At 41.9% G+C, this 12393-nt stretch overlaps 1 protein-coding gene across 1 annotated transcript; it reads left to right on the plus strand.

The window, feature by feature from the left end:
- The first annotated feature begins 247 nt into the window (after window positions 1–247).
- On the plus strand, window positions 248–11124 carry LOC137773406 (DLA class II histocompatibility antigen, DR-1 beta chain-like). Its single transcript, XM_068558061.1, has 6 exons — window positions 248–410; window positions 5928–6197; window positions 8604–8885; window positions 9639–9749; window positions 10229–10252; window positions 10560–11124. Exons 1-6 carry the CDS (start codon window positions 311–313, stop codon window positions 10571–10573), a joined length of 801 nt encoding a protein of 266 aa, XP_068414162.1. The 5' UTR covers window positions 248–310; the 3' UTR covers window positions 10574–11124.
- Window positions 11125–12393: the final 1269 nt, after the last annotated feature.

Raw genomic sequence — 12393 nt, forward strand, 5'->3', positions numbered from 1 at the left:
AAATAAACAAAAATAAAGGAATTCCTTTAAAAAAAAAAATCCAGTGAATTCCCTTTAAAAAAAAAAAAAATCCTTTTAGTGGAGGAAATTCTAAGCTTCAGAAGAGGACCTTCCAACTGAATCTCTGCCCAGTCACTGATGACGCTTCTCGTCTGTGGTGCTGATTGGTTCTCTAACACCGGGATCATCCAATCCAGGAGCAAATACTGAATTCCTTGGTTGGTGTCACTTGGGTGGAGGAGGGTCACAGTACCCATTTGAGTGGGGCTTGCCTGCTCCCCTCACACCCTGTCCTCTCCTGGTCTCCAGCATGGTGTCTCTGTATTTCTCCGGAGGCTCCTGGATGGCAGCTCTGACAGTGATACTGATGGTGCTGAGCCCGCCCCTGGCCTGGGCCAGGGAGACCCAACGTAAGTGTATACCTTGGATGGTGAGCTATCATGGGGTGGGGGAAGGAAGGTACTTAGTTTTGTCACTGTGTCCAGGCCATGCCCCTTAAAAATTGTGATATATTCTTCAGTGACCAGCTATCTTTACCATAGGGATCCCCAATTCTTTCCACAACAAAAGGTGTCTAGATATTTGTCCTCTCTATGAGAGCTGCATCAGGGACTTCCATATGTATAAGACATTTATTTTTCTCAATTCTCCTCCAATAAAACCTCCCTAGCCTTGCATCCCATTCTTTCATTGTCTTAAGAGGATTTAGAAATAAAGATAACTCCCCATTTGGCATTTCCCTTTATTATGTTGAGTTATGCCAGGAAAAGGGAAAGTTTCTCTGAGAATTTTATGGGAACTCGCAAGGAATTAGAAAGATCCCTCCTAGAAGATCCTGTGTTATATCCTCAAGAAGACCTGTGATGTGGGTGCCTCTCTCTAATATGTGAGAATGTATCAAAGGGCCTTCCCCCATATCTTTTCTTTCTCCTGAACCCCAATGTTTAAAATGCCTGTATCCCTGCCCTGGAGGTTCTCTGACAGAAGTTGGGATTCGTTTTCTCTCTATTTCTCCTGGGTAAAGCACCCTGGAGCTGCAACGACTCTTAGTAATCCTTAGTACTTGAAATGACTCTTTAGATCAGGAGCATCCATGGGGTGTTCTTTGATGCCTTAAAGAACTTAGGACATCTTCTGAAAACCTGACACAGGTTAGTGTTCACTGTGAATCTATTTTGAACCTTTCTAGATGATCAGTTTCTCCTACATCTCCCCGTTCTTTGGCCCGAGCATATGAGAAGAGATTCAACTAGTAGAGGATAAATTATAGGTTCATCCATTGTGCTGTCTATGTTCCTTAATTAGCCATGTTTGGTTACCTCTCCTTCAAGTTTGTCCCTATTTTTCCCCAGCTATGTCATCAGCATTACTGAAAGTCCCCAACGTTTGCACAGACCCCAGCACTATAATAGATCCATTGGATGAGCTAAAACTTATGAAATTTTCCCTCTTGCTTAAAATCACCTTTTTCTTTCCTGTGAATGCCTCTTACAACTAGTAGAAGAAGAAAGAGGACGTTTGTCTGAATTTGTCACAGAAAGTGGAAGGGATATAATGTGTCAGCAGAATAAAAGAGTGTTGGAGCTGGAGCCCCTTCTTGCTTTCCAAGATCCTCACAATAATCAATTCCCCAAACCATGAGTTCATTCATTTAGACCACAAATGTTTATTTGAGCAGCTATTATATACTAGGCTCTGTCTAGACTCAGAATTCTATATGAATAAAAGCTAGAAAAGTCTCAATTATCATGGAACTTACCTAATGACAGGAGAGAAAGATAACAACCCAATTAACAAAGAAAAACATTTCAAAGAGCAGTAAGTGCTCTGAAAAAAATGTATCAGGGCTATGGGACAGAGAAAATGGGATTCACTGGACTTTGGTTCAAGTGGCTAGGGAGGTCTCCCTGAGAAAGTGACCTTTAGTTGAAACATGAGTGATGAGAAGGAGGCAGTGATGTAAAGGGTGCAAGGGAACAGGGAAAGAACAAAGTGTGGAAAGATATTTGCTGTGTTTAAGGGACAGAAAAAGGCTAGAGTGGCTGAAACAGAGCAAGCAAGTTAGCACGTGGAATAAAATGAGATCGGAGAGGAAATCAGGAGCCAAATCATTTTGGCCCTGATGGCTAAGGTAAGATTTTTGAAATTTATTGAAAAAGATATGTGAAGCTACTGAGGGGTTACAAGGAGTGTCAGTTTATGTTTATTAAAAAAACAATTCTAGCTACCATGTGGAGGTTGGATTGTACGGATTCATCAGGGAGACCTTTTAGGATCATGGTAGAATTCTCCAGGGAAGACGTGCTTGTGGCCTGATTTAGTGTAGTAGTGACAAAGACAGTAATAAAGAGAAAGGCAACAGATTTGAGATAGATATTTGTATGACTTGTTAATAAATTATATTAGGAAGGGGTAGAAAATTAAGCTTATCCCTCAGGATTTTGTCTTGAATTACTGGAATAAACATAATGGTGCTGCTTATTGAGGTAAGGAAGACTATGGGAGGAAAAACTTTGAGGTGGGTGGTTAGGAATAAAAGTTTTGTTTAAGTTTAAAATGATTTTTTGACATTTTTGTGGAGCTGTCAAGAGGCCAATTGAATTTATGAGACGAATTCAGGGGGAGACCAGGGCTGGAGACATATATGTTGCAGTCATTGACGACTGTGTTAAATTTCAGGAAAGTAGAAGAGGTTGCACATAAAGAAGGAGTGTGGGAGTGTGTAGTAGAAGGCAAAGAGAGGGCCAGGGTCAGTAAGTCAGCAAAGGGGAGTGGGAAGGAGTACCAGGGATAGTGACAAAAACCAAGAGAATGTGATGCAGGGAGTGAGGGAACTTAGATTTTTCAAGGATGGAGAGAGTGGCGATTTGTGGTGAGTATGACAAAGAGGTGGGTGAAATGAGAAAACATGACAGAGAAGTGAGCACTGGGTATGGTGGACCTGGCATTTGCTGTCAGTGGAGTATACAAGACAGGAGCTAGATTGGATCGTTTGAGGAGAGAATGGGAGCTGAAGAACTGAAGAATGGATGACAGATGACTCTTTCGACTAGCTGACCTCAGGGACAGACTGTGCTCTAGCATAAGGGAATCAGCTGGACCTAAAGTATAAAAATAAGAGCCCGATGAGAAGCTGGGAAAACCTGAGAATCAGACATGTTTAGTTAGTCATCAGCAAGGAAGCATTAGAGTGCCCTTGAATGCCAAGGTTATGCAAAAAAACATTAATTAATACAGCCAGTATTTATTCATGTCCTAGAATACACCAGTTATTTTACCTTAGGTGGTAATGTTGGAGTAACACACCAAACAAATCTGGCTTCTGTCAACGTGGAGCCTCATAACATTTTACAGCTACTCTGTACCAGGCCTATAAATTTCAGTATGTAATTCTTATAACTATCCTATCATATCTGTAGCAATTAAAAACATATATATCACATGGAAGCAACCTAAGCGTCCATCGACAGATGAATGGATAAAGAAGACGTGGCACATATATACAATAGAACATTACTCAGCCATAAAAGAAACGAAATTGAGTTATTTGTAGTGAGGTGGATGGACCTAGAGTCTGTCATACAGAGTGAAGTAAGTCAGAAAGAGAAAAACAAATACCGTATGCTAATGCACATATATGGAATCTAAAAAAAAAAAAATTGCTTCTTATGAACCTAGGGGCAGGACAGGAATAAAGACGCAGATGTAGAGAATGGACTTGAGGACATGCGGACTGGGAAGGGTAAGCTGGGACGAAGTGAGAGAGTGGCATGGATTTATATATACTACCAAATGTAAAATAGATAGCTAGTGGGAAGCAGCTGCATAGCACAGGGAGATCAGCTCAGTGCTTTGTGACCACCTAGAGGGGTGGGATAGGGAGGCTGGGAGGGAGACGCAAGAGGGAGGGGATACGGGGATATATGTATACATATATCTGATTCACTTTGTTATACAGCAGAGACTAACACAACATTGTAAAGCAATCATACTCCAATAAAGGTGTTAAAAAAACCCAAAAAACAAAAAACGTGTATATCTATGGAATCTAAAATTCAAAAAGTTTGAGTTATTTACCCAGTGCCACATTGTTAGTTCTAGAACTTAGATTATATTATCAAGTCTGAGTATATAGAAATTCCCTTTCTTCTAAGTCAGCATACCCCTTTTGTGTTAGATTTATATATACCACATTATTATATATAAAATGTTCTGCTCTTATTTGCTCAAAATGGTAATTAGTGATTATATTAATTGAAGACAATTGCCAAATGATGATGAAGATATTACTTGCTTTAGGAAGTTAAGGAATAGAAAGATCTTGTGAGCTTGCTTTCATAGGGTTATAAAAATAAAAATGTCAATATATTTATTGAGTATTTATTATATGATCAACACTAGGAAGTGCCACTCTTTAATTTCACACTTAAATATATACTGTGAGGGATATACTATCATCAGATCTGTTTTGGAGATCAAGAAAAAAGGCTCATGGATGCTAAAACTGACCTAAGTAGAAGAGCTCATGTTCAAATTCAGAAGTTCTGATTCTACGGCTTGGGATTCTAACCCCCATTAGTGGATAGTGGCTTGATTGTGTCTGAATTACTGACAAAATTTCTGATGTTCATATGCACAGTGTGTGTCTTGGGCGTGTGTGTGTGTGTGTGTGTGTGTGTGGAGGGGCGCTGCAAGGGCTGCTAGATCCAACACAAAAGAGACATACCTACTGTATAGCACAGGGAACTCTGCTCAATGTTATGTGGCAGCCTGGATGGGAGGGGCGTTTGGGGGAGAACGGATACATGTATATGTAGGGCTGAGTCTCTTTGCTGTGCACCTGAGACTATCACAAGTTGTTAATCGGCTATACTCTTATATAAAATAAAAAGTTAAATAAATAAAATAATAAAATAAAAAATAAGATGTAAATGTATCTTTTTTGTTGTTGTTGACAAAAAAGAGACATTTACATTCATTCTGCATTTATTAGTTGAAAAGTCCATATGTGTTCACACTTCCTGCAGCCTGCCATGGGCATGTGTTAAGGAATACAAAGAAGAAGTATTAAATATCCTCCTCCTTCTGAGGCTACATTAGCAAGTTGGGCTAAGGTTGCCAAATTAAATACAGGATGCTCAGTTAAATCTGAAGTTCTGATAAACAACAGTAATTTATCAAAATCGAAATTTCACTGGGAATCCTGTATTTTTATTTGCTAAATCTGGCAACCTTAAGTTGGGGACGAGAACTGGACAAACAGTGCTAACCATACAAGCTACAGTGAACAGTAACTTCACACTTTTTAATTTTGTAACGTTGGTGTCATGTGTCGATAAGATACTTGAGAATTTCTGAATAGTAAAATAGACCTGGTCTGACCCAGAGTACCCTTCTTTCCGCCATCATTTCTAGGTGATGGTCTCTACTTAAAGTCTGGGGACCTGCTCAGTTTTTTGTAAACTGTCTATATGAGAATATCATCTTCTTCTTAGTTTCTCCCCTTCTCTCCCCTGAGGAGACTTGACTACAGAAACAAGTTCTACATCTGGCCAAGGGTGGTAATTTGATGCCTATTTGTATTGTTGGAACTAGGAGACAAAGTTAGAAAATGAAATCGTTGAGGCACGAACAGGAATAAGATGCCTGTGGCTGTAAGTTACTACTACAGATAAGTAGTGGACCAGAGGCAGAGAAATTAAGAAAAAAGATGATGTGAAGGATAAACTATGACTTTGCAATTGGTTGGCAGGCAAAGAAATAAATAAGCCTGGGTCCTGAACAAATTAATTTTCCTGGAAAAACAGCTCTTCAGTGGGTCCAGATTCTTAAAAAATATAAATTTCAGTGGGACAAGATTTTCAACAAATGTAATGTCGGCTGCCGCGTGGGGCTGAGGCCTGACTGAGCGGCGGTGTCTCCCGCAGAGGATTTCCTGTTCCAGCATACGGGCCTGTGTTACTTCACCAACGGCACGGAGCGGGTGCGGCTAGTGGAGAGATACATCTATAACCGGGAGGAGTACGCGCGCTTCGACAGCGACGTGGGCGAGTACCGGGCGGTGACCGAGCTGGGCCGGCCGGACGCCAAGTACTGGAACAGCCAGAAGGACCTCCTGGAGAAGAGACGGGCCGAGCTGGACACGTACTGCAGACACAACTACGGGGTTATGGAGAGCTTCACGGTGCAGCGGCGAGGTGAGCGCGGGGCTGGGCGGCCAGCGGGCGGGGGGCGCAGTGCGTGTGGGTGTGTGTTTGAGACAGAGACAGGGAGACACAGAGACGGGGACAGAGGAGACTGCGTTCGGGGGGCGGGGGGTGTGTAGGACTGCGAGCAAGTAAGAGTTAGGCGGGTTCCTGTTGTCTGGAGACAGTGTGTGATTTTGTCAGTGACTGTGAGAGGGGACGGAGCGTGTGTGGTGTGCGGAGGCCCGGGAGGGAGGGAAGGTGTGGCGGGAGGGGTGCAGGAGGGAGGCTCCGGGAGTCCTTGGTGGTCCCTGTGGGGGAGGGGAGGGGGAGGGGGAGGGGAGGGGGAGGGGGAGGGGAGGGGAGGAGAGGGGAGAGGAAGGGAGGGGAGGGGGAGGGGAGGGGAGGGGAGGGGAGGGGAGGGGAGGGGAGGGGAGAGGAGGGGAGGGGAGGGGAGGGGGGGAGGGGAGGGGAGGGGAGGGGGGGAGGGGAGGGGAGGGGGGAGGGGAGGGGAGGAAACCCCCACTGGGGTGGGCGGTTAGACATGCGGGAGGGACTTCAAGGTGTCTGTGGTTGGGGGAAGGTTTGGGGGAGGAGAGGTGAGGAAAGTGAAAGGATTGGGAACCTGTGAGGAGAAGAGTCACAGCGTGCTCTGGGCACACACCCTCTGACTCCTGACACCCCAGAAATAAGTGTGCCGCGTCTGTCTGTGTGCAGGAGCACTTCACTGAGAAAAAGGTGTCAGACTACCTTTTGACAGGTGCGGGCAGGGGAGCCTCTGAGGCACCTCTGATCTTCCTGAGACTTCTTCTAGGTCTAAATTTTTCGCCTTTTTTTTTTTTTTCCCCCTTAGCTTATATATTTTTACATAGTTGAGATGACTGTGTAATCAGCTTTTGAATTATAATTATGTTAACACACTGATGTCACTATTTTTATAACGCTAATAGTATTCGAGTAGTTACATAATATTTCTTTTTATAAGTGTAACAATTCACCTCACAATCTCCTTTATCAGATCTTTTTTCAAAGATATATAGTGCCAAGTACTCAGTTTAAAAGTTAACATTTTTTATTTTAAATTTATATTTCTTTGATTCCTAAAGTTCTTGAATATCTCTCACATATTTATTGGCCCCTTGTTACTGCTCTAACTATTATTTATTCTCTATTATTTCTGGGGTCCTGGTGTTTTTCTCAGTGATATAGATTCTCTATGCAGCAAAATTAACTCTGTTGATATTTGATTCAGCTTTCTGTCCAGTTCGAGGTTTATATCTTGATTCAGTTTATTATTTTCCATGATAGAAATTTAAACATTTTTACTTAATAAAATAAACTGCAAAATTGTTAGGAAAGATTTACCATCAATTTTAAACTTACCATTTTAGAGTATTGTAAAAATGTTTTTCACCAAGTTTCTCCGTCATTTAAAAAAAATTGTGTTTATTAAGGCTGATACTGTCAGATTGTCTCAGGCGCTAAGCACACATATTTAATGAGTCCCAGACCCTTGCCTGAACTTATGTGTCAGCTTAAAAAGAGAGACAATTGCAAACTGATAACAATTCCAGTAGTGAATTCACTTGTTTTGCAAAGGAGAGGGATTGATTAGCAGAGTTTAATTATAAGAAAAAATTTTTTTAAATAATGACTTTTCTTCCTTCTTTCCTTCTCCTTCAGGACTCATGGGGTTTTTTGGAATTCAACTCAGAGTTAGAGATTCACTTGCGTCTTTCCTTCTTCCTGGGGTAGAACCTTTTCGGAGGTGTTCTAAGGTGTGAGTGCCTGGAGACAGCTTTCCCAGGATTTCATCCTCTGTCTCCACACAGCCCCCCGCCCCGCTAATTTATCCACACTGCTTTGAATCATATATTCTTTCAAATAAAACAAGGGTAATAAATAGCTCTGATATACTGAAGGCTAAATTCCAGTTACGATTTTATATACTTCAGGTTCATTAATCCTCACATAACCCTACGAGGTGAATTAGAATTATTATTCCTTTTTATAGGTGAGAAAGATGAGACACAGAGGAATGGAAAAATTCTCCTGGGATGAATCTGTAAGAGACAGAGCCTGGATTTGAACCCAGGCAACATGAATTCAGAAATGACACTTCTAATTAAATGCCTTGCAAAGATTTGTAAACATGTCAACAATAAATAACTGTTTCATGCAATGGGAAAAAAAGACGCACAAGTATCCTCAGCATCTATAAAATCTAATGGGTCCATGCGGTAAGGGTTAAATTAAGGATCATGGTACTAACTCCTAAAGTTGGGCCACATGGCCACCTTTGAGGGAGACCTCCCCAAGGCTGCAGTCTGGGACTGGAGAGTGGATGCAGAAAGGCAGCCAACCAACGAGACTTACTCTGTCTCCCTCACTTATCCCCTCTACCATTTTCTCTCCTAGTGGCGCCTACAGTGACTGTGTATCCTGCAAAGACACAGCCCCTGCAGCACCACAACCTCCTGGTCTGCTCTGTGAATGGTTTCTATCCAGGCCACATTGAAGTCAGGTGGTTCCGGAACGGCCAGGAAGAGGAGGCTGGGGTGGTGTCCACAGGCCTGATCCCTAATGGGGACTGGACCTTCCAGACCATGGTGATGCTTGAAACAGTCCCTCAGAGTGGAGAGGTCTACACCTGCCATGTGGAGCACCCCAGCCGGACGAGCCCTCTCACAGTGGAATGGAGTGAGAAGCTTTCTGACCTCATGAGTTCCTCACCCACCATGGAGGGGGCTTGCTTACCCCTGAGTGTCAGGTTTCTCCTCTCCCCACAGCATATGTTCATTTGCTCTATTCTCTCCTATCCTTCAGCTTAGGTTAGGAGGGTAGTCATGTGAATATCCTGTGATAGAGATCCTCTGATATTTTTAGATATCCTGTGATAGTTTGTACAAAGACCTGTACCCCCTGAGAAGGCAGTTATGCCTGACAAGCAGAATAGAGGTGTCCCTGTTTTGAGCCTCCCATCTTATCTCAGGTCATGGACACCTCTTTGGCCCTGGGCACCAGTCCCCTTCTTCAGGCTGGGCTCGTACTTCTGACATTGTTGCTCTGAGTTGTTCATTGTGATCTGAGAAGAGGTGTGTCCTCTACGATGTAGGGACCTTCCTGACATGAAGGGAGTCCAACCTCAGCTCTGCCTTTTGTTAGCTCTGCCACCCTAGGCAACCTACTTAACCTCATTGAGTTCCTGGCACTTCACCCTTAAGATGTTGAAGTAGTGGCCTTATGTCAAGGCTGTGATATTTAAATGAGTTTAATTCTCAGTGTGTATCTACTTAGTGTGATTCTTAAACCTCTTTTCCAGAAATGGCCAATTATTCTATTTCTTCCAGGGCAGGCTTTTTTCCCCCATTGTCACAGTTCTGAATCTCAGAGTCTCAATTAGAGAAGTAAGAACTGGGGTAAAATATCACTAAAACTAGCTTCTTTTCTCAGGGGCACAGTCTGAATCTGCTCAGAGCAAGATGATGAGTGGAATCGGAGGCTTTGTTCTGGGTCTGCTCTTCCTTGGGGTGGGGCTGTTCATCTACTTCAGGAATCAGAAAGGTAAGGAGCCTGTTGGCAGCTGAGCCTCCCCACAGACTTTTGGGGGAAGAAATATGACTTTACTCAGTTAGTTCTCTGTATATCAATGACCCTGTGTAAAGTCTTTCTTTGCTTAGTTGACCTCAGATTTCCTGAAAATCCAGAAATTGACAGTCCATGGTTAGCTACGGTTAAAATATAAGAGGTGATAGCCTGCAGAGATAAGAAAAATGTTAACATGCTTGGAGATTTTGGGTGGAGATCCTGGGGCAAATGCAGGAAGAGACACTAAGACTGATGAAGTTATACTGGATTTGCGTGACAGGAGCTTCGTAGCTTACCAGCTCTCAGTGTCTGCTCTCCTCCCTGCCCTGGCATCGTGTGATTAGGTTGTGGTATTAGGGGAATCTGAGGTGGGGGTCGGGGGTTGGGAACATTGTGTCTGGGGACAGATTAACCTCCATATATTTTAAGTATATATCTTCCCTTCTCTTTCCCAGGACACTCTGGACTTCAGCCAACAGGTAATGCTCTTTAACTCTCTTTTAGAGACATACTTAGTCTCCCTAGAACAGATGGTAGAGGTGACAAGACAGGTGACAGAAATAATGGGAAAGACCTTGGATCTGACTTTGGATCAGGCAGTTTCCACTAAAGCTTCTTCTCTCCACTAAACAGAAGGCCTGTGCTCTGAAGTAACTTTGGCTCAGGGAGACTTAAGAATTTGTTTTCCTTCTTAATTCAATGCTTTAACATGAGACCCTGAAAGAGGAGAAAAAAACTGCTTGCAGAGTTAGATCTGGAAACAACCCTCTCCTCTGTCTTTTGCAGGACTCCTGAGCTGAAGGGAGGATGGTGACACTCAAGCAAAAACCTTCTGTCCCGGCTTCTTCGCAGCATGAAAATGTTTCCTGCTTTGCTGTAATTCTTCCACAACGATAGTACTTCTCAGGATCTAGTTTGCTCTTGGTTGAGTGACCCTGCAGAAAATGTCCTTCTTGATGGCTTCCTCAGCCCCTATCCTTGACCTGGAAGTCCCCAATATTGATCGCAATACCTTATCTTCATTTTTTCCTGGTCCCTTTTGTTTTTAACCTTTACTGCCTCCTGTGCATCTGAACTCATCTTCTGCCCACTTTTCTTTTTAAAGTCTTTCTCAAATAAATATGGATGAAAATCATCTGCTTCATACAGTTCCAAGGAAGGAAGGAGAAAGAAAAGAAAAAAGGAGAATTGCATCATATAACAATAATGGTTTTCATTAACATTACTGAAATTTGGTCACTTGGGGATCTGAAAGATTTCCTTGCTTCCTTCCCTGTTTTTTTCTTGGGTTTTCTGTATCCTCTAATTAGGAATGTTTTCCTGAACTAGAATAAAAACCTTGTTGAACTCATTTCATGGTTGTCTCCTACATCTTTGCATTCTCAAAGACAAGCATGCAAGTTTCTTCACACCATGGGATACAGAAAGGGGCAAAAAATATAAGAAATACAGGTGACTTGTAAGGATGTGATGCCCTGACAATTTTTGTAATCATGTTCTTTTTTCTCTTTTTCCCTGTTTTTTTTTTTTTGTTTTTTTTGAAGAAAATATCTAATCCTGGGTACTTCTTGAACTCCTCTTTTATTAGACTAATGGTGGGCTTCAACACTTCAGTCTTTTACTGTCTCTCAGATAAAAGGCAGTGGCATGCCGGCTCTTTGGCTGAGATGCATTCTTCCCCATAAATAGGGTTCAGAAGGCCTTCAGGACAAAGCCGAAACTATTGGAAAAGGTACATTTCTGAGACCCTCCAGATTGTGCAGTAAACTTACTGTCTGTTACAGGAAAATCCTTAATGGACCTTATCTTAGCAGAAATCAGGGACAGTTCTGGGAAAGAAAAGGGATTATATAAATTCACTGATGTACATCCAAACAGTGAAATACTCTGCAGCTGGAGGAAAAAATGAGAATAACCTGCTGTGGAATAATATCCAAAATGCCCTTTCAGTATGTACAGGGCTGTGTGTATGGTACACAACATTTTGTTTAATAAGATAGAGGAGGAGAATAGGAATATATAGATACACCATTCATTTTATCTGTTTATTTTTCTATCTATCATCTATCTATCATCTGGTTTTGTTTGTAAATAGTAATAATGGAAGGATTTTTTAAATGGTTGCCTATAAGGCAAAAGAAAGGAATAGGTTAAATAGGACAGAGATGAAAGCTGGACTTTTCCTATTATGTCTTTTTAATAGTTTTAACTTGAGGCACATTCAAATATTTTATGTAATAAAAAATTTAAATCAAAAGTTTAAAAAGGTGATACATAAAAACTGAAAACAAACTGCAAGGATATAAACTGTTGATGGAAAAATAACTAATCAATAGTCAATCTAAGAAAGAGAATTTTATTCCAGCCAAACTGATGACTATAACCTGAGAGATAGTCTTTCAGATACCTCTGAGGACTGTTCCACCCATTAGAGGTCAAAGCACAGTTACATAAATTTTTGAGACAAAGGGTTATATATCAAAGTAACATATTGTCAGTTTACAGAGTCCAGCAAGGCAAGTAATGGGTCATTGTGACCCCTTACAGAATTAAGGAATGAATGTTACTTCCTAAGGAGCTACCTTGCTAACACCAGGAGAAAATTGCTTTTTTTTTCTTT

The sequence above is a fragment of the Eschrichtius robustus genome, chromosome 12 (assembly GCF_028021215.1).
Source record: "Eschrichtius robustus isolate mEscRob2 chromosome 12, mEscRob2.pri, whole genome shotgun sequence".
Lineage (NCBI taxonomy): Eukaryota > Metazoa > Chordata > Mammalia > Artiodactyla > Eschrichtiidae > Eschrichtius > Eschrichtius robustus.

Coding starts and splice junctions, on each gene's coding strand:
- LOC137773406 (XM_068558061.1), top strand. CDS start 311: ATGGTGTCTCTGTATTTCTCCGGAGGCTCCTGGATGGCAGCTCTGACA. Junction 411..5,927: donor CTGGGCCAGGGAGACCCAAC/GTAAGTGTATAC, acceptor TGTCTCCCGCAG/AGGATTTCCTGTTCCAGCAT. Junction 8,886..9,638: donor CCCTCTCACAGTGGAATGGA/GTGAGAAGCTTT, acceptor TTCTTTTCTCAG/GGGCACAGTCTGAATCTGCT.